Source organism: Citrus clementina, unplaced genomic scaffold (genome assembly GCF_000493195.1).
Source record: "Citrus clementina cultivar Clemenules unplaced genomic scaffold, Citrus_clementina_v1.0 scaffold_5, whole genome shotgun sequence".
Taxonomy (NCBI): domain Eukaryota; kingdom Viridiplantae; phylum Streptophyta; class Magnoliopsida; order Sapindales; family Rutaceae; genus Citrus; species Citrus x clementina.
Window position 1 is genome coordinate 5,514,636 of NW_006262201.1, and position 23,653 is coordinate 5,538,288.

General features: G+C 33.6%; 1 protein-coding gene across 1 annotated transcript; it reads left to right on the forward strand.

The window, feature by feature from the left end:
• The first annotated feature begins 830 nt into the window (after positions 1-830).
• On the forward strand, positions 831-22,511 carry LOC112097819 (zinc finger MYM-type protein 1-like). Its single transcript, XM_024183398.1, has 4 exons — positions 831-932; positions 3,099-3,291; positions 6,431-7,846; positions 22,243-22,511. Exons 1-4 carry the CDS (start codon positions 831-833, stop codon positions 22,509-22,511), a joined length of 1,980 nt encoding a protein of 659 aa, XP_024039166.1.
• Positions 22,512-23,653: the final 1,142 nt, after the last annotated feature.

Consider the following 23,653-nt stretch of genomic DNA (forward strand, 5'->3'; position numbering starts at 1 on the left):
TAAATAATTGGGCAAGTTTAATTACATACCTAATTATTGTAGCCACTATTGTATATGTCCATATGATTCTTGGGTTAGCTCATTTAATTGATTGCACCACTACTTGACACGCCCCGCCCAAAACCCCAGGACGAGTCTATCTAATCTCGTCTAAATGAACTAAATGAACTAATAGTAAATCTAATATTTAAGGAGTCTACTGAAAATCCTGCAGAGTCTCCTTTACAATTATGACATTCTCAAACCTGTAATTTATAAAATTAACACTCCCAAAAATAGTTCGATACTCAACCTCTACAACCAACTTCTTCAATCAACATACCAAATATCACCAAGACATTCTAATGTTAAAATACAATAGCGTATTCTTAATCTTAAATATGTAATAGATTATACAATCCGTAATATCCCAAAAAAACATCTATGATTTCTAGCACCATCACGTGGCCATAATTTCAAAAATAATTATTTTTGCTGGGTTGACTAATGTATCTGCAAATCTCCTGTGGAGGGGGGAAATATAATAAAAACGGGTGAGTATAAAACTTAGTAAGCTTAGTGAGTGGATAATAATTTTTTTTAAAAATAAGTCAATCTTTCTCTAAAAAATCTCATCAAAATATCATAAAAACTTAAATAAACTTATTTAATTTAAATCATGCACTGGACTAACAACATTACACAAATCTGCATAAAATCAATAAATCATAACACTTATAATATCGAACACTGAATACCAAAACTATCACCAAACAAGTGATAGTCGGACCTCGACGGACGAGCAATTAGTGAATCATCATGCCTCAGAGCTTCAATAGGTAGATAGGGAAATGTCATCTCATATGTCTTATATCTCATATCCGGACTTCAACGGACAGGCAATGACCTACCATCTAAGTACCGTCATGCCCTGGAGCTACACGGATAGACCGGTAAGTATCATCTTATTTGTCTCATCATGTCTCATATCCCGACCTCAACGGACAGGCAATGACGTGATATCTAAGTACTGTCATGCCCCAGAGCTACACGGATAGACGGGGAAATATCATCTCATATATCTCATCATATCTCATCATATTTGTGCATGCATAATCTGGTCCCCAAATGACAATGCGCCTAAGTACACGGCCCAAAGCCTTTATGTGTACGCAGACGGGCCCCAAAGGCCTCTCATCTCATCTGTATCACTGTATCTAGAGGGGAAGGGTACTGTCTAATGATTTTAAAAAAATAATTATCGTACTCATATCCATATACCATTTAACCTTACTTTAAATCACTTTTCTTTTCATCAACACATCTAAATCCACTTTTATTATCTTCAAAATACTATCATGCTTCATTCAAAATCGATACGGAAAACAATTAACCAAACACTTTAATAAAATATCAATACATGAAAAAAATTCATTTCGAGAAAATCATTAAATCAAAATATTTAAAATACTTATCTCGCAATCATGCTTTTCTATCATAATTAACTATGAAAATAAATGTTGTATATTCCACTCACAGTGACGATGTTCGAACTCGGTATCGTCAATGTCTGCGGGTTGATTCTCGTTCGTGGATCCTCCCCAAAGTCTTGTGAAATTACTCAATTGCCCCTACAGGCCTGAAATACTAACTAGGTAAACCAAGAGGTGGTGAATTGGAATTTTAAAATTTAAGCTAAGCAAACCACACAACAATTTAATCTAATGCCTTAATGGAATAAAAAACAATTAATTCAATAAAGCACAATAATAAGATAGTAAGGGAAGAGAGAGCAAACACAATGATTTTTATGTGGTTCGGCAACCCCCGCGTACGTCCACACCTCCAAGCTCACTCGACTTGAGGATTTCACTATCCAAACCTCCCAAGGCTTCAAGTTCTTTACAATTGACTTCCAAGGTGTCAACAAACCTTTACAATCAATAGATTATCTCCCCAATCTCTTCACCCCAAGTGTTTCTCATACTTGTACACTCATAATTTGATGAGAAATGAAAATTACAACAAACAACTCTCTTTTAGAGTGGATATACAAATGATAGCTCAATAAAGATTTAATCTATGATGATTTTGGAATTTGGAAGCTCAAAATATGTTGTTTACACTTGTGTATGCTTGCAAGAGTCTTAAAATTGAAGTTTAAGTTGAGTTTTTATAGCTGAAGCCCAAAAACTAGCCGTTATAGGCAAATTCCAGCGCTTAAGTGGTTAGCCGCTTAATTTATCCGGCTTGCCGCTTCAGAATAGTAAAGTTACCGTTAAATTGCTCCTCCTAAATGTAAGCTCCCTTTACAATTTGAGCTTAAAAGATTAATCATTCTTAATCTTATTTGTTATCATCATAAAACTTTATAAATAGGTCCAATTTGAGAATTTCTAAATGATGCTTGTCATCCCCAAAACTTCCTAAAATTATGATATGGCCCAAAATATGATAATATTTTTTAAAATAGTCTTTTTAATAATTTAACATAATGCTTATAAATTTCAAAGTTCTCAAAATCTTTCACTTTAGTCTAAAATTTGAAAATATGAAATTTTCTTTGGGCGGCTAGTCACTAGCCCTCAGGCGGTTAGCCGCTAACTCTGTGTCTACTTATGATATTTATGCTCAGGCCCTCAAACTTTCATAAATTATAATATGGCCCAAAAAGTTTTAAATATTTGTAAATAAGTCCAACTTTGGAATTCAAAACAATACTTATTAAAATCAAAGGTTGTAAAACTTTTTCGTTTTATTCCACATCTTGAAAAATAACTAACTTCACAAAATACTTAGCTAATATTTGTAAAACCTTTGGTTTATGAAAAATGATGATTTATTAAATAAAAACTTGAGCTTCTCAAATGCTAAATCATTCATATATTAAATCATACCAGCTTTACAAGAATTGTCGTAATAATAAATCCGTTGAGCTCCAAACTTTATTCTTGATCGCGTCGTTGTCCGGTGAGTGTCTTGAACTTGATTTCATGTGATTCACTTCATCATAAATATTATCCTTCAAGAACTAGTGAAAATGTGAAATACAATATTTATTATATCACTTAAGACACATGTTTGTTAGCATCAAAATTACATTATATGTAGCCCTTTAGGCTAACACAGTCAATGGTGACCAAACTTCAGTCAACGGCGACGGGAAGCTCAAGTCTGATAGTTCTGACCTCGGTGAGTCCAATGCTGCAGGCGGTGACCTTCCAAGAATGGCAATGGCGGCGGATCATGCTTCCAAAGCCGTAAGCTTTCCAGCAGTTGTTCACGGCCAAAATGGAGGTTTCAGGTGGCAAGGTTGGTCATAAAATGATGAGGGTGAGTCGAGGATCAAGATCCAGGCGATGACATCACCCAAAATCGGTGAAATCAACTGCGACAAAAACAGGTGGAGCCGCGACTTTTCAAGCTTCAATCGGCGGCGTTAGGATCATTTTTCGGTGATCTAGACGGTTGGGGTATGACCGGCGTCTCATGAGCTTCAAACCGCTACCTGGCTCGGTCGGTGAGGTGGCTCGGGTCAAACGAGTCAACTTGTCTCTCTTCCTCTCCCCCCCCCTCTCTCTCTCTCTCTCCTCTTCTCAATTTATAGAACCGACACCCTTTTTTTTTAAACTTAATACAAATCTAGCTAATACTTGACCCGTGATGAAGATAAAATTCGACTATTCAACCTTTTAATCGTGCTCGATTTGTCTTAATTTATGTCGTGACAAATTTAAATTTAATCAAAACACGATCCATTTATTAACTCGACCCAAATCCATTAATTCATGATAAGAAATCGAGCCGCGTCAAGTTTATGCGTAACAATTAACCAATCTGACGACTTTAAAATTAATACTGAAATGAAAAATACATAGTACACCTAATTAGGAAAAAGTGTATATGTTACACTACTGGATTAATAAGCAAGATAACTAGTTATTTGGGTTAGAGGCCTAAATATATTATTTAGTGAAAGGCTCTATTTAATATGCTTGTGTGTAAGGGGCCTAGTGTTATTTTACAAGGTGGGTCCCTATAACAAGAACAAGTAACGCCACTTTTGGTTTTATTATTATTATTTTTAATTTAAATCAAAATTAATTTAATAGAATTAAAAAAAGAATATAATTATGGAGCCTAGGGTTTCCACAAAATAGGGATATAAAAGGGCTTGTTTTCTTTAAAAGGATAGAGTAGCCACAATATACAAATCAGAGAAAAAAAAAAGGATTTTTTTCTCTCTAACTTTGAGAGAAAAAAAAAATCTCTTGTTAGTTGCTTTCAGTAGTTATAAGAGCGCCCACACGTCAAGTGCAGATCAAACCTGACTCATAACTAGGAAAGTCATTGGTGACGGATCATGATCTAATAAGATTGGTGGTGACAGATCATGATCTGCGAGCCTAGATTACTTCAGCGAAAAAGCAAAGGTATGATTTCTAGATTATGGTAATTTTATATATTGTATGAGAATTGTGATCCAAATATTTCCGCCATAAAAAATATTTTTAAACCAACAGAAACACCTTAGAGGGTTTTTACATACTTGGCATTTCACAACCTAAGAATGTTCATGACAATGTGAACCAATCCATGAACAATTTGTCTTCTACTGACAATCAAGTTGCAGCCAATGGTTTGTTAGGATTCTACATCCATTAGGTATGGAACTGGTTGGTGGTTTATTAACCCCAAAGCATCCTCCCCTTAATTACAAGCTGATTTTAAAAGTGAGTTATTATAACATGTTTCATTAGAAAATCTCCCTATGGCCGAAATTTAGGCTAATCGTTGTTCATCTTCATAAGTTTTAAGTTTAATAAGGAAAATTTAAATACAATGAATTAAAAGTACCATTCACGATCTGCCCTTTTTTAAAAAAAAAGAAAAGAAAAGTTAAAGTTTGTCCTGCAGCTGCCAGTATCCTTTAGATTTGGCTATGCTAGGGAGTGGAATGAAAGGGAAGGATGGCTATAAAGATGAACAGAAATAAACATATCTCTCGCGACTTTCAGTGACAATTGAAGAAAAGTAAACAAAACAACGATTAAAGAGTTAACGTCTGCTAGTTTATTGTTAATTTTAGAATTAATTAGCCCAAAATGATGAGTTTTTGTGTTTAACAAGGAAAATTAAGAACATATCTAGTTTTGTCCATAAAATTATTTAATTTTCTCGAAATCTCCCACAAATCTTAGGAAAGATTATATGAATTATTTTTTACAGTCCTTTTGCTTATTTCTCTAATAAGGCTTCCAGCAATGCTCCAGAAAATGTAATACAATAACAATTATCAAGTCATCTGATTCCATTCCAAGAGATGACTAAACTTATCTCATGAGAGCTACTCCATTTAATTTCATTATGCCTTATTGTCAATGGTGAAACTGAAGCAATCAGTTTGATTAATTACATTAAAGTCCCAAGTATGAATGAACATAGTCCTTCATTGGATAGCTAATCAATTGATTTCAAAAGTTTTCTGTAAGGAATTGCTGTTATTATTATGGGTTCTATATATATATAGGGGCAGAACTATGTGGGTGCCCAGGGTGGCCCGGGCAACCCCCACAATTTCAAAAAAGTTTTTTTTACATACTTCAAAATTTTAAAATTATAAACAATTAAAAAAAGAAAACACATGGGCCACCCATGTTTTTTTACTTTTATTTCGTCTTTATAATTTAAAGCAAATAAAGAAAACTTTTTTGACTTTTAACACCTACTCCCCTGACTTTACGCCTCTAACCTCTTGCTCCTACCTTTACAAAGCCGCCCATCAACCTCCATCTGTTCATTGCTTTGGATCTTACTCTCTAGATCTACTTGAAGCCGGTTGATCATTATATTTTCAGTTTAAAGGTATGAAGCATCATGATACACAATCAGTTTAGTTTATTTGTGAAAATTTGTAAGAAGATTAGAGCTTTTGGGATTTTTTTTTTCTAGAAGATGAGCCGTAGTGTATATTTATTTGTAAGTAAGATATGTTCATTGTTAATTTTCATTATTGGATTATAATGATTGTTATTTTAATTCTTACATATGAAAAAGCAAACGATTGATAAATTTTTTAAGAGAAAAACCCCAGAAAGTACTCAAGCCGATACACAATTACCATTAGTATCTAATCTTGAACCCCCAATTTCTGAAAATCGACAAACAAAATCTTCAAGAGTTGAAACTAATGAAGTTGATGTTAATTCTTTAGAGCGTGATCCACGACTACGTCATCAAATATGGAGCTATCTTATTAATAAATAGGATGAAATTCGATGAGCTTATATTTGAGCAGATTCGTACCACCCTATACGTTCAAAAAACCCGCAGTCTGAAGATCATGGTCGCAGCTTTTAAAGTTCATGGTATGCTCTGTTTCCCACTTGGTTGGAATATTCTATTGCAAATGATGCTACTTTTTGTTTACCCTGCTTTCTTTTTAATAAAGCATCTGGGTATAAAGGAGCAAAAGCTTTCACGATAGATGGTTTAAGAACTTGGGGGAAAGTGAGAGGTAAAAAATGTGCTTTTCTAAACCATGTGGGCACTGATCCTGATTCTACTCATAAACGTGCTAAAAAATCATGTGAGGATTTGATGAATCAATCTCAACATATTCAACATGTGTTTCATAAGTATACTACTCAAGATGTTGTCGATAATCGACTACGGGTTAAGTTCTTAATTAGAACAGCTCGGTATCTTGCACTTCAAGGTTCCGCTTTTAGAGGCCATGATGAAAGTAAGTCTTCAGATAATCGTGGGAATTTTCTTAAACTATTGGAAGTGTTGGTTGAAGATAATGAAATATTTGCTAACCTTATATCAAAAGCTCCGAGAAATGCAATTTATACATCACCAAAGATTCAAAAAGAAATTTTTCACATTTATTCAATGAAAGTCAGAAAGACAATTAGAGAAGAAATTGGGGATGCAAAGTTTTGCATAATTATTGATGAAGCTCGTGATAAGTCAAAGAAAGAACAAATGGCAATAGTTTTGAGATTTGTTGATAAGGATGGAATTGTTAGAGAACGGTTTTTTGGGCTAGTTCATGTCTCTGAGACTTCAGTACAAACCTTGAAAAAAGAGATATATTTTGTATTGTATAATCACACTTTAGAAATTCAAAACATCCGAGGTCAAGGATACGATGGTGCCAGTAATATGCGAGATGAATGGAATGGTTTACAAGCTTTGATTTTAAAAGATTGTCCATATGCTTATTATATTCATTGTTTAGCACATCTGTTACAATTAACATTAGTTGCAGTATCTCAAGTGGTAATTCCTGTGCATCATGTTTTTACAAAATTAACTTCTGTTTTGAATATTGTTGGTGCATTTTGCAAGCGTAATGATGAGCTGAAACATGCTAAAGCTGATGAAATTGCACATATGCTTGCTCTTGATGAACGTGAGACTGGTAAAGGGCTTAATCAAATTGGGACCTTACAACGGGCTAGTGAAACTCAACGGGGTTCTCATTTCAAATCAGTTTCTAGTTTGATAAATATGTTTAGTGAAACATGTGATGTTTTAATTAATATTATGGAGGATAGAGTCACATATGCATCACGAGGAGATGTAGATGCAACTTATGAAGTGATAACTTCATTTGAATTTGTCTTTGTTTTACATCTCATGAAAAATATCATGGTGATCGCTGATTTGTTTTCTCAAGCTTTACAATGTCAATCACAGGACATTCTTAATGTCATGCGCCTTGTTTCATCCACTAAAGTACTTTTGCAAAAAATGAGAGATGAAGAATGGCAGAATTTGCTGGAGAAAGTGATTTCTTTTTGTAAGGCACGCAATATTGACATTCCATATATGAATGCTCAATATATTGCAAGGCAAGGTAGAGCTCGTAATAAAAAAGATGACTTTACTATGGAGCACCATTATCGGGTAAATATTTTTTATGCGGCAATAGATTCTCAATTGCAAGAATTAAATATTCAATTTAATGATAGCTCAGTAGAGTTGCTTATGCTTAGTTGAGCCTTGGATCCTCGAGAAGGATATAATTCTTTAAGAATTGATGATATTTGTCAATTGGTTGATAAGTTTTATCGAGATGACTTCACAGATAATGAAAAGATATATCTGAGAGTGCAGCTTGATCATTATAATTATAATGTTGTTCAAGATCCAGAGTTTAAAAACTTATCATCTCTTTCTGATTTATGTCAATGGTTGGTACGAACTAGAAGATCATTAATATATCCACTTGTCTACAAAATAATTGTGTTGGTGCTTACTCTTCCAATTTCTACAGCAACTACTGAACGATCTTTCTTAGCTATGAATATTGTCAATACTAGACTTTGCAACAAAATGGATGATGATTTCCTCACAGACACATTGATCACATACATTGAGAGAGATATTGCTAAGAAGAGTAGCATGGAATCAGTCATAGATGATTTTAGGGATATGAAAGAACATAAAGTTCGCTTTTAATATATGTTAAATTATGTAGTACAAGATACAATTATTTTATATTTTCATGTAATTTGAGACTTCAATGATACGTTATTTCATTTTTCTTTGACGATCCTTTTGTGCATGTTCATTATTTTTAATTTAAACTTCAAATTTTGGATTACGAATTAGTCGCTAGCTAAAATTTGAACTCGTGACATATTTCGGCAACCCCTAAACCAGAAGCCTGGTTCTGCCCCTAAATACATATATACAGTTGTGGAACCAGAAACTAAAATGAGGGGGGGCTTAGTTCAAAATTTTTTATTTAACTTAGGGTTTTTTTAATGTTCACTTGAATACATTTTAAGTCTTATAAACTCAAATTTTATTACTTTTTTTAAAATTCTAAATAATAATACTAATAAAATATCATTTTTCCAAGTAGTTTCCACAAAATATTTTTTTTAAAAAATAATGTGGCTATTAAGATTTGAACCAAAACTTTAAAACCATCAAATAACATTCTTACCATTGAACTACAAGTCTTTTAACATATGAAAAATGTGTCCAAATATTTTTATCTAACTTTTTCAGAGGGGGTTTGGGGTACATTTAAAAGAGAAAATATGGCTCAGGAGGGGAGCCCCTCCTGGGCCTTAATTGGATCCGCCCATGTACCTATATATACATATGTATGTGTGTGTGTGTGTGTGTGTGTAAAAGTCTGCTGTTATTATTATGGATGAAATTGCCCAGAGGTTTGTTGGTGAAGCTGGGATTCACTTTTTGAGTTTTAATCCAACACTTCCATGTACTAACAAATACAAAATATTATACAGAGGATAGTAATTTAAGAAAATTTTTAATTATGACGAGGAAAACAAATTAACAGCCAAAGTTATTTTTGTGTTATCGTTCATGTTGTAATAGTCACATATCGCGTTGTAACAATTTCGGTGCTACCGACATGCCTTTGTACCTAGAGTTTGGAATATTCTATGAAGATTGAGTTCATTAATGTGGGGGAGTTATTGCTTAAACCTGAAATTAGTATCAGTGGCGGACTTATGCGTCGGGCTAGTCCAGAAAAAATCGTTTACACCCCTTAATGTTTCATTAATTTGTAAAATAATAGAGTTTTAATTTTATTTTCATATATGTCCCTAACTCAATTGTCCTTATATTTTCATCAATTTAGTATAACAATAGAGTTTTTATTTAATATTCAAATATGTCCCTAACCCAATTACCCTTATGTTTTCATCAATTTTATATAACAATAGAGTTTTTATTTTGTTTACAAATATGTCCCTTATTCACTTATATTATTTTCAATTGAAATTAGTGACTTATTTTATAAAATGATTAAATCATATATTTATTGAATAGATTGAAAACATTAGGGAGCTAAAATTTTATTACTGCTTTAATTTATTTTAAAAAACTTCTAATTGAAAAAAAAATGACAATGTAATATAACATCGTCATTAATATTAAAACTACTTACAGAAACAACATGTAGTAACAATTATCAATATTTTCATAAAATTTTTATGTGAATTTTCAGATTTTATTTATTAGTTATATTAACTAAGAGGACAAGTTAGAAAATAAAATTTGAGTATTTTAAAGAGGTTTTGATAGAATAATCATCAATATCTAGTTCTTTAAAGAGAGATAGAGCGCTGACAAAGAAACAACTACACCCAAATACATTTTTGCTGAATAAATTTTATGTTTAATTTATTAAGTTTGGTAATTTAGTACTTCACTTCAAATATAAAAAGTTTTACTTGCAATTTTTAATTGATTGTAATTACATGTATTGATCTATTTTAATTTAAAATTCTTAATTGATTTTTTAATCCTTATATAATTATATATTATTATAGGCTGCAATGTCAGATTCTATCATTGAAAAGTAGTGTTTTTATATTCGAGTTGTCTTTTGTTTTTTACTTTTTTTAATTATTTTTGTTTATAGTCCATATTTAGAGAGATAAGATTTTTGGTGTTCTTCCTTATTTAATGTACTTATTTTTATATATAATTTTTTATGTTCGCTTCAAAATAATATTTTTATTTTGCCCGGGTAATATTAAGTTCTGGATCCGCCCCTGATTAGTACGATTCAACTAATTTAAGTAAAAATGGAATAATACATATTTCCATTAATTATTTGCAGAGTTCCCTTTGACTAGTCCCTAAACGGCGACTTTGATAATTACTTAATTAATGATTTTGGCAAATTTTAATTTAAGAAAAAAATAAATGATTAACCCAAACTAGTTCAGGTTCTTTATAATTAAATAATTAATTGGTTAAGTGACAAATTTTTATCTTGTGAAGCGTAATAAGCTTGTGTCAGGTTTTCTATATATGCCCTTTTACATAAGCATAAAGTTTCTGTGAGATTTTTTCTGTATATGCTCTTTTATATAAGCATAATGTTTCTGCGAGATCTTATATACCCATAAATCAATTGATTCTTTTTTTTTTTTTTCTGGTTCTTGCAATTTTTTTAATGACAAGCATAACAATAATTTGAAATATTGGAGGAACTTAAAGACAAATAATTGGTTTAGTGACTACTCATGTTTTCCATGAGTTCCCGGTTTTTTTAGAAACTCCAACGATTAATGTCATGTTTTTGTGATCCCTCACGAAGGTATATGGGACGCCATTCTATAAAAAAAATTTAAATCTTGCAGCAGGTAAGATAAACTTTGTGACATGAGTTGATAGTTAAATCTGGAGGTGCCTTTGACTATCCAAGCGTTGGATAGTACTATAGGTTTCAATTAGAAAGCGTTGCATTCTAGTAAGATTCATTGACATTCTCTCCTTGTAAAGAAAGACTTGTTTTGTCTTCTAAGAGAAAATAAGAGAAAGAGAGAGATTTAAGCAATTTTGCAGCCCATAATTACCCTTGGTCCAAATTGCATATACCAAATTACAAAATTTGAAGGAGATTGCCATTTAACTTCCATTTGCACAATTTGATTTGCCTATTTATGATAAATCAAGTTACAAATTATGTTATGACTAAATTTCATCGCGAAGCCTACATAAACATCTTATTTTCTCTAGTTTACTCTTAAACTAAATAAATTTGAAACCTTATTGTTATAATATCGAATCCTACCTTTACCACTACTTTTCACAATACCTCGATCATGACCATATCCATGTATTTTTATTAATAAAAGAAAATTTTATTAAGAACAGTTAAGAAAAAGCGGACAAAGAGGAAAATTACATAAATCTATAATTAGGAAAATCCACAAGAGGGAGGAACATCAAATCAAGAAATTGATTGCAAGACAAACCTTGACAATGTTTTTATGAACAATAAGGAGACATTTGAGAAAGCATTTCACGGAAATTAATCCATAGATTATGCATGCTCCAAGTGTCAAAATTGGCTGCAGCATCTAGAAGGTTTGAAGAAGCAAAGCAAAATGGTTGGCACATGGCTTTGAAATTCTAGATGCCGTAATGTTTGGTAAAAGAAAAAGAAAAATTCAAAGCTCAAAAATGCAAAGTTTGAAATTTTTGAGTTGTATGGCTTGAAGTTTATGGCCACTTTTTGACTTTTGAGGCAAAGTTTTGCCTATAAATACAAGCTCTCAATTTAGAGCTTGTATCCAATTCCATCGAGAGAGAAGCATTGCCTTCCTTTAGAGTTGAGACTATTAAGAGTTTAATAAACTCTTGAGTGATTAGTGTTCTGAGAGTTTGGGTGTATTGGGGTTTTGGGAAGTAAGCTAAAATACTACAATACTTGTAACTCCTTTTCACTAGTAAAATATTTTCTTCTGTCTTCGCCCGTGGACGTAGGCTAAAAACCGAACCACGTAATTTCTGGTGTACTCTTTATGCTTGTTCTTTATTTTCTTCCAATTTTATTTTAGCTGCGTGTCTGCTTCACCCAACAATTTTCTAACAGTGGTATCAGAGTTATTGGTTGTATTTTTGGAGTCAGGTACTGTTCACGTAAGGGGCACTATTCATGTATACGGTACTATTCACAAGAAACGGTGGGAGCGATCCAAGAATTTGGTGGTGCAAAGTAGGGAATAGTGGTGTGAGTAAAGCAACTGTGTGGTTTTGTACATGTCTAGGAAAGTTCTGTCACAAAGGCGATAAGATAATAAGGAGTCTGGGTTTTAAGTGGGACGATTGTGACCCCTCAGTCTTTCCTGGGAACTTTCCTGGTGTACATTCTTACACATACTCACAACTATTCAAGGTGGTACACTAGCTTGTGTGCAGTATTTATCAACAAAATGACGACAAAGTATGAAATTGAGAAGTTTAACGGAAATAATTTTTCATTGTGGAAAATGAAGATGAAAGTTGTATTGAGGAAAAATAATTGCTTGGCAGCAATTGGAGAAAGGCCCATGGAGATAACTGATGACAAGTGGAACGATATAGATGGCAACGCCATTTCTGATCTACACTTGGCACTTGCAGATGGAGTATTATCCAGTGTGGCAGAGAAAAATACAGCGAAGGAAATATGGGATACTCTTACAAAATTGTACGAGGCCAAGTCACTACACAACAAAATCTTCTTGAAGAGGAAACTCTATACTCTTCGAATGGTGAAATCTACAATGGTGACCGACCACATTAACACCTTGAAGACTCTATTTTCATAACTCACAACGTTGGGTCATAATATAGAGGAGAATGAACATGCAGAGCTTCTACTTCAAAGTCTACCAGGTTCGTATGATCAACTCATCATCAACCTAACGAACAACAATCTAGTGGACAGTCTAGTTTTTGATGATGTTGCAGCCTCCGTATTAAATTAGGAGAGCAGACGAAAAAATAAGGAAAACAGACAAGCAAGTTCACAGCAAGCGGAGGCGCTATTAGTGACGAGAGGGAGATCAACGAAACGTGGCCCCAATGGGAGTCAAAATCATGGTATATCAAAATCCAGAAGTAAGAAGAATGTTAAATGCTATAACTGTGACAAGAAAGGGCATGTCAAGAAAGAGTGTTGGAGTAACCAGAAGAGAAAAGAGGGCAAAGAACCTGAGTCATCAAATGCTCAAGGGTGTGTGGCAAGTACCTCGGATGATGGTGAAATTCTCTACAGCGAGGCAATAACTGTTTCAGAAGGCAGAAAATGACTATATGATGTTTGACTTATAGACTCAGGAGCTACCTAGCACATGACCTCTCGGAGAGAATGGTTCCACACATATGAACCTATCTCAGGAGGATCTGTATATATGGGTAATGGTCATTCCTTGGAGATCGCTGGTATTGGTACTATTAAAATAAAAATGTTTGATGGTACAATTCGCACAATTGGGGAGGTAAGACATGTCAATGGCCTGAAGAAAAATCTATTGTCTTTGGGACAAATGGATAGTCATGGGTACAAAACTCATGTGGAGAATGGAATTATGAAGATCGTTAAAGGCGTGCTTGTATTGATGAAGGCAGAAAAGATCGGTGCTAATCTATTCATGCTTAAAGGAGAAACACTATAGGAGGCTGATGCATGTGTTGCGTCAAATGGAGAAGAGTCAATGATGATGTGGCATCTCAAACTTGGCCACATGTCAGAACAACGTTTGAAGATTCTCTCTCAGCGAAAATTGCTTCCAGGGCTCAAATCGGTAAGTTTACCATTTTGCGAGCATTGTGTTATAAGTAAGCAGCATAGATTAAAATTTAGTAGATCTATTGCTAGAAGTAAATGCATTCTAGACTTGATTCATTCTGATGTTTGGGAATCACCGGATATATCCATGGGAGGTGCAAAGTACATGGTGACTTTCATTGATGATTATTCCAGAAGATGTTGGGTGTATCCAATTAAGAAAAAGTCAGATGTATTTCTAGTATTTAAAGAATACAAAGCGCCGGTGGAACTTGAATCTGGTAAAAAGATCAAGTGCTTGAGAATGGATAATGGTGGAGAGTATACAGATGGCGAGTTTCTTGCTTTCTGTAAGTAAGAAGGTATTTAGAGGCAATTCACAGTTGCATACACTCCTCAACAAAACGGAGTGGCGGAGCAGATGAACAGAACTCTTATAGAAAGAATAAGAGCTATGTTGAGGACTGCTGGTCTACCTAATTCATTCTGGGCAGAAGCAGTCAAAACTGCTTGTTATATAGTAAATCGGTCGCCATCTACAGCTATTATGCTGAAGACAGCGATGGAGATATGGACTGGAAAGCCAGCTGATTATTCCTACCTACATGCATTTGGATGTCTTGTGTACGTGATGTACAATGCCCAAGAAAGAACAAAGCTGGATCTAAAATCTAGAAGATGTATCTTCTTGGGATATGCTGTTGGAGTAAAGGGGTATCGTCTGTGGGACCCCACTGCCCACAAGATCGTCATCAGCAGAGATGTTATCTTTATAGAAGATCAACTGCAAAGGAGAGATAAAGATGATAGCAGTATAAAAGAAAAGTCAGAGACTGTGCTGGTATATGTGGAAAATAATCCAGAAGATTCAGATTCTTTTGAAGCAGCACCAGAACACGAAGAACAAGAACCAGTCGAGTCCGAGGCTCCAGAAGTTCGTCGGTCAACTCGTGAGAGATGACCGCCAATATGGCACTCGGAGTATGTTGTTGTGCAAATTTTAATGTACTCGCAAGCGCACGAATCTGTTGTAGTATAGACTAATGGTGACGAGTGTCGATCCCACGAGGAGGTGGATTTTAATTATATATAGAATTAATTTTGTAAATGGGTTGTTGGATTTATGATGGAAATGATTTGGAATATGCTAAGACTTAAATTAAAATGGCGAGAATAAATTCTAAAATTGGAATTGCAATGGAAAGAATAAATTGAAGAGAAAATCTATTAAATTGACGTACTTGGGTATCTGGATCCGTATCAACATGCATCATGGGCTAAATAATCCGTATTAATGCCAATTAAATCATGAGGGGGGAATCCACACCTCATGAACCACGCTCTAATCAATATGGTGCTAAGGGCTTATCGTGCCAAATAATAATAACCTTATACTAGAGAGCCGGTGTAACCAAGGCGGTATCTAGACAAGACTTTTATTATTTGTCGACGAGAAGTCAAAACATCCACAAAAATTAGAGGGGAAGAGAAAATAAATTTACCAAATTAAGCCCATGACACATGTTGAGACTTCACCTTCAACCCAAGCTTGAAAGAAAATTAGCTACTCATAATTGAACTAGGGGCAAAATGGGACTTTATTAAAATACGAAGAAAATACAAGATGGAGAGGGAATTACCGAAAATGGATCCCAAAAATGGATTCAGAGATATCCAATTAGGGGGGAGAGGCCCCCTTTTTATAGATACATGGAGTAAATCATGGCCATCGGATTAAAAACAGTTTGGACGCTCAGGATTGCGCCACGTCATCAGTCAACAGTCCACGGTTTGACCACGCGGATGAACAGTAACACGGTTTGACCCGACTTTGAACAGTAACGCGGTTTGGTTGAAAATAATCCTGTGTGATGCATGCACCGTACACGAGATTTTTTGTCCACTGATATGCTGCCACGTCACCATCAACAGTACATAAGAATTTTAGTCCAACAGGATCGTGACACCTCATCAGTCAATGCCACATCATCGGTCAATGCCACGTCATCATCCGTCTATGTGAACAGTGTCGTGAACAGTAACGTATACAATACCGTACACGTGAATAGTACTGTACATGTGAATAGTGCCATTTTTCCTTTTATGCTCCTCCTAAGGTTTTTGACCGTCCTGAGTTCAAAAGTGATGTCCGTTTTGCCGTCTGATTTCTCCTTTATTGTGAAATGACTATAATGCCCCTAAAATACATAAAATACTTAATTAAAATAAAACACATGTAATTAAATCACAAGAAGGTTAAATACATAAAAGTAAGGGTTGTTAGTAAGACTTGAAATGTAAAATGACGGTTTTCTCCTTTATAAATATGCATTTTCTAACACTCAACACACCCCCCAACCAGCTTATTGCTAGTCCTAAGCAACTGAAGCGAAAATAAAATTCAAATTCAAAATGATTTTTTTTTTTAATTTAGAAACACTCGTGTTTATTCAATCAGATTAATGATAGCAATCAAATAAAAGTATAAGCATTATCTCCAGTCTAAAGTAACATCACACTCACATCAACCATCCACATGAATCAGCCCAGTAGACTTTGTTATAGCTACTTTTAAGAATGACATGTCAAACCCCAAAATCTCACTGGAAGTAGTGACACTCTCACAAAGAAATTAAACCCAATAAAAATAGTCACTCCAATGAATGATAATTGAGAGAGAAAATAATAAAGAAGTGATATCACATGCTCTCACCAAGATGAAATAAATATGCCCTCAGCTTAGAAATAATACGATCTCAAGTCAAATAAAATGTAAGTCAACCCACTTTATTTATCTTTCTTTTTTTTTTTTTAATTATGCATCACTACATCTTTTTAGCCCATATAACTAGCTTCTACTTCAGATTATAGTTCCCTAAAATCAGGAAGGACTTTTATTAGGATGTAACGTAGGCTAGGGACATGGTTAACAAAGAAAGGAAATAAGGAAAACAAAGTGTATGTTTGAGAAAAATGCAGAGAATTTTTTTTTTTTTTTTAGAAGTTGCAAGGTGGATTTCACCTATTATTGTTATTTTTATTCTTTTGAAACAACAACTTTTGTTTTTGTTTTTGTTTTTGTTTTTTTTTTGTTTTTTTTTTTTTGGCATAACTTCACTGAACACATAATTATTTACATTTTCTCAAACATAAATAGGTGATGGAACTTATAAGACATCGGGTAATACTCCAAATCGGAGTGGGTCAAGATGATAAGTTGACAAAGAAAATGTTTTTTTTTTTTTTTAAAAGGCTCAAAAGGGTTAACTATGGATATTTAATAAAAGGGATGGCTAGAAAGGCTCCCGGGTACCGAATTTTATGGGGTAGGTTGGGTACCCCGGAGATAACTAATAATTACATAACCTTTGCATCGACACGTGGCGCTTCATTTTCAATACTCTATTTATCCCCAAACACACCGCAAAATCAAAAACTCGATCAGCCAATTCCTCCTTCCTAAATTTATGGGACCCACTCAAATTTTATGCCGGATTTTCATGCTTTAACTAGCAAATATTATTAATGATTCTCGTTTCTCATTCTCATTTTAAAAGGATTTTACTCATAAAAAAGTAATTAAGTAACAGAGTAAACACACCATCAAGTCCTGAGGATTTTAAGAGAATTTTAATAGCAAAAATTAATGTAATAGAGTAAACACACCATCAAGTCCTCGTATGAGGGCTATAAGAGGATTTTAATAGCAAAAAATTAATGTTGTCACCTGTGTGAGGACTTTCAAACATGTATCATTGTGCTATGAATGTTGAAACAAATGTAACTTGATTGAAATTAACCCAAAAACTATTCCTACCCCAGCCATTTTGGAGCCGATAATCAGTAGAATAAACAAAACCCACTTGTACTTTAAACATCATTCGTCAACGAGCATATATAGAAGAAGAAAAAAAACCTATGCCACTGTATATATTTATAGTAAAATTTATATTCTTCCTGAAATGTAGTATAAATCATTCATTAATTAATTACAAAGATAAATTCATCAATGATCAATAAAGAGAGAGAAACATTCAATACCTAAAGATGATATGAATGAAACAAGATGCGAGCTTGTGTTATTAGATTTAGTGATTTACTGAGAAAAGTCAAGAAAAAATTGAGAAAAATATTTTCAACGGCAGTTTGGAACAATAGCATTTCTATTAGATTTTTTTTTTTAATCACCTAAAGTAGAAATAGATATATCAACTTGTAAAAATTCACAATAACAATCAACGTGAAGCCCATAGTTAAATCACAACAAAGCCCAGTTTAATGAATATAGTTTTATATCACTCATCAATTACATCTGTAGTGGGAAGGAAGTGCCCAAACACAAGAAATTACAATAATTAAGGGCGTGTTTGATATTATTTTTCAGTAAGTGTTTTACGTTTTTCAATAATAAAAAAGAAAAGATACGTTTAGTAGCCATGTTTTTTAACAGTAATTAAAAAATTTACAGAACAAAATATTTTCGTTCTTAACTTTTAAAAGAAAAAAGTGGAGAACGTTGAAGTATTCCACTTTGTTGCGTGCTTTAAGAGAACAAGAAATTTTATGAAAATGAGATTCACGTCACATTTAACTCCACACATAGCACCGAACGCAGCGCTTTGATATAACTATATATTGTCACTGTGCAACACCGTTCTCAACACACACACACCGTTCACAGCATACACGCCCTCTCGCTCTCTCTCTCACGGCACACGCCACAAATCTTCCCAAGCCACCAATATCCCGTTCTTTCTCACCGTGCTCCGTCGGCAGCTCTCTCTCTCTCTTTCCCCCCTCCAAATCCAACACAAAACGCACGCGTCACTCTCTCTCTACCCCCTCCAAATCCAGCAGCCATGGGTCACGAGTTACTCTCTCTACCCCCTCCAATTCAAGTAGTCGTGGCTCGTGGGTCACTTTCTCTCTCTCTCTCTCTCTCCCCTCCAATTCCAGCAGCCGTGGCTCACTCCCTCTCCTCTCCAAATCCAACAATCGTGGGTCAATTTGTGGAGGTAAGGTAATTTTCCCCCGAGTTCCCACTTGAAGAGGCAAAGGATAACATAAAAACAGAATTTAGAAAAACATATTGAATAAAAAATGAAAAAAAGAAAATACACACTGTATCTGTATGTGTATGTATTTTATTAATTGAAAAAAATCGAAGAATGGAAAGGTCAAATAGCCTCGGTTTCGAGGTCAGTGCAAAGACAGCAATAAGGAAAGTTCCTCAATGATGATTAAAATGAAAATGACAACATATAATTACATCAAAACACTGCGTTCGGTGCTAAGTGTGGATTTAAAGTGTGGTATGAATATCTGTGTTGGAAATTTTATGAAAAAAAAGTCATATGTCAGAACTTGCCTACTCCTAGGCCCACCTACACTTTTATATTATCACCTTTCCTCTATGAGCTTTACCAAATTATCTATCATCTCCCCCTTGCAAACTTTCTTTTTTTCAATGTTTGTTAAATTTTTGCATAATTTTTTTGACCTAGAAATACAAAAAATGTGGAATTTTTTTTTTCAAGTTCTACCTAATAAGAATAGATTATTTTATTTGGTGGTTGAGTTCAAACATAATTGCTATTTTTTGAGATGCTAATTAACGCTATTTTTATCATTTTACTAGTTTATTTGCATTTTATTTTAGATGAAATTATAATAATTAAAGTTAATTTAAATAAATAAATAATATGTATTGCATAATATATTGAAATACTTTTTTCTTAAAAAATTTCACTAAACTTATTTTATTATTTTACTTATTTTTAGGCAAATAACTAAACACGTTTTCACATTTATCATTTTCATACGGATAAAAGCCAATTTAGTCCCTAAATTTTAAGATTAGTATCTATTTAGTTCCTATATTTTTAAAAATATCTCGAAACATCCCTGCCGTTAAAGTATTGATATCCATACCGTTACTTTTTATTTATTTTGGCTTACTTTTACAAGATCACCCTTTTATAATAATTTTTTATTTGGACATTAATAAAAAAATAATTAAATTACCAATTTAATCCTAAAAATTATATTAATTTTTAATTGTCAAAAATTGTATGCAAAGTACCAAGTGTGCAAATGGTGCTTGCAAAAAAATTAATATAATTTTTTTTTATTTTTTAGGGTTAAATTGGTAATTTAATTATTATTTTTTATTAGTGTCCGAACAAAAAAATTATTATAAAAGGGTAATATTGTAAAAGTAAATCAAAAGAAATAAAAAGTAACGGTAGGGGTATCAATACTTTAACGACAGGGATGTTTCGAGGTATTTTTAAAATATAGGGACTAAATGAACACTAATTTTAAAATACGGGGACTAAATGAGTTTTTACCCTTTTCATATATAATTTTGGAAACAAACTACAAAAAGCATTTTAACTTTTAAAAATATCACATTCAAAACATCATTTTTCTTCTCTAAAATAAGGGTAGAAAACACCAATTAAAAAACAATACCAAATACACTCTAAATTTCTACGTCCACTCCAAAAAACTAAATCTTCCAGGCTATAGAAAAGGAAATGCGACCAACCAATCAAATTGTTGGCGTGAAGTTAATAGACTCATAATGACTATTAATTAACAGAGCACTACAAGGATTTTTGGAGGGTGTTAAAAGCAAAAATTGTTCGCTTTTGGTAGTGTCAAGGTGTATAGTAGAGTCTTTAAATATAGTATTTTTAGCCTTACTCAAATTGATTTTCAGTAAATACTATTAATTTTACGAGTAAGGATAGAGGCATAATTATTTTTGTATAAATAAGTGTATACAAATTAATATAACATTACGAGACTGGTTATAAAACCATTATGGGTTCACATAATTGAAAAAAAAATAACTTCTATCACTTTTTAATTAATTTTTTTATGTCACATCAATTTTTATACTTTAGTTTGTACAAGTTATATGGGTCCAACTATATTGCATTTGTAGTATGGTACCACAATTACTTTCAACCGTTGGATATCTGCAGTTACATAATTATTTCTATTATTATTACAATTTTATAGAGCGAGTTTCTTTCTACCTTTAAAACAATGTTAAATAATATTTTACAATGTAAACCTAAGGCTCAAAACATCTATCCAATGCCAAATGGTTATTACCTTCCTTCAACAATAAGGGCGGGGTTGAGGATTCAACTCTTGTATAATTACAAGTGAGAATATATTGCATTTTGTGATACTTCCCAAAGAGAAAAATAAAGGACAATTATTCAGACCATCTTTTTGTGCGTAGTAGTATTCTCTTCCGTGCCAGCTCACAAGCCTCCGCATTCGTCATGACATCCCATAAACAATCGCTGGCTAGAATGAAGCATTCACCTTCTCTTGTCCTTGGAAGAAACATTAATTCTGGTTCAGGAATAATCCATGGTTTCAAGTATCTGTCACCTTCAAACCAAGGCAAAGTTTTGGGTTATAAATTTCTCTAAATTACATTTGAGATCTAAGCAGCTTGCTTATAAACTAATTTTATGCACCCGTACTGTTAAGTGCATGCACAAATCACAGTGTTGTGTTGAATTAGATAGTTGTGTTATGGTCGGAGTTATGATTGAATTGCTGCGGGAGTTGTATTATTGGTGGTTGCGTGAAGTTGTCGAGTTTGATTGTAATTGTTAAAGGATTGGAGTTTTAAGTGTTGTCTTTGGTCAAAACGAGTGGAAATATATAATGCCCACGTGTTCGATAAAATGCCGCAAAGAGTAATTTTAATTTTAGCTGCGTTTGATGGATTATATGAGCAGATTTGATATGGCAAAACAGTGAGTTTATGTTTGGAGATAAAAAGGTCATTTGATCGATGTCAACTTCTGGTCAAATTTCTACAAGGAAAATTTTTTTATGTATTTTTGGAAAAAAAAAAATAGATTGTCAGTGCATAATTGTCCAAAAATAAATAAAGTTTACTGTAAGAGAGGATTACTTTTGCTAATGACTTGCTGGCAGAAAAGCTGCATAGAATTCTATTGATGAAAACCCTGGAGGGTCCCTGGTCAAACTCGGACGAATGCATTTTGCACTTCACGCTTAGAATTTCTCAAGTTTGAATAATAAATTTAGTGCCACTAGGCCCTTGGTCAAAGTGGTTGGGCTGCTGCCCTCACGCGGGCAACAGTTCAAGCCCCCAGATGCTGTTGCTACCTTGATTCATACTATATCCCTTCATTTTATAGGCGATCCTTCACACCTTAGGGATAAAAATGCTGAGTTACTACACAATTTGAGGTGTAGAAAACTTAGTGATTTTCAGAGCTACAAAACCACATTCTTTACCAGACTCTTCCTTAGGGATGATGCAAATCATGTAACTTGGAAGGAAAAATTCCTTGCAGGTTTACCTACCCTACTGGGAGAAAATGTTAGAAATTCCATTAAAGCCCTTTATGATAATCGCATTCCCTATGATGAACTCACCTACGGCGAACTTGTCAGTTTTTACTAGATTGAGCACTATCTGGGGCTATCTGGACCTTAGAAGAAGATGAAGAAGCTTCTATTCTATCTAATTGGTCTCTAATGGCTTTAGCAAAATCTGGTTTTGACTCTTGAACAAGCTTTTGACTAGTTTTCGAAACCTGGAAAGGTTTGAAAATAGGTTCTTTAAGCTTTTTGTCAGAATCCGATTTTGAAGTAACAAGAGAAACCGCTATGGTTGACTTCTGGAATTGGTTCTCTATCCTAGTCAACTGTTTTCCTATTGTATTTAGATTAGCATTACAGAAATTATTATGTTGAATAATGCTATCTAAATTCGATTCTAGATCTTTATGGATTTTATAGGGTGAGGCTTTAATCTCAATAGGAGGCTATCCATGTTCGATGGTAAACAGTTGACTCCGAGTCTTCTGATTCTGAGTCTTCCATGACGGGAGATAGTGAACCTCTACAGGTTGATGAGTTAATTGACTCAGATACATCTGTATCCAGTGATAGTGATTCTGACTCAGAATCCTATTTAAAGAAGATTAATGTTTTGACTAAAGAACAAGAAACTTTTCTTGAATTGGTTAAACATATTTCTGGCCCAAATCTCCAAAAGGAATACCTCGATAAACTTTTAAAAACTCTAGAACTCAATAAAGCAGAAACTTCTAAAGCCCCAATAATTAAAAAGAATACTTATGATAAAAATTTTATAGTAGCCGTGGAATAGGCTACTATCTGAACTTTAAATCGAACCTCTACTATCTCCTGTAGAGGTTCACTATCTCCTATCATGTTTAAGGATGGTAGCCGTGGAATAGGCTGGCTCAGAATGAGCTTCACTAAGGAAGAAATGTTTAAACTTTACTGACTCAGTGAACTCAAGAATGCTTTGGTAGAAAGACTGGGCTTGTGTTAAATCCCATGGTTTGAAAAACCAGCCTTTCGGGAAAATCTTTGAAATTGCCTGAAATGGATCAGAATGATAAAACCCATTTTCCATAGGTGATCCTTTAAGCTGATTTAAATGCCGCAAAGAGTAATTTTACTTTTAGCTGCGTTTGATGGATTATATGAGCAGATTTGATATGGTAAAATAGTGAATTTATGTTTGGAGATAAAAAGGTCATTTGATCGATGTCAACATCAGGTCAAATTTCT

Excerpts from the sequence above, each read along its gene's own strand:
- LOC112097819 (XM_024183398.1), top strand. The coding sequence starts at position 831 with ATGTCATCTCATATGTCTTATATCTCATATCCGGACTTCAACGGACAG. Across the intron at positions 3,292-6,430 it reads TGGAGGTTTCAGGTGGCAAG|CATCTGGGTATAAAGGAGCA; the intron begins GTTGGTCATAAA and ends TTTTTAATAAAG. Across the intron at positions 7,847-22,242 it reads TCAATATATTGCAAGGCAAG|GCGATCCTTCACACCTTAGG; the intron begins GTAGAGCTCGTA and ends TTCATTTTATAG.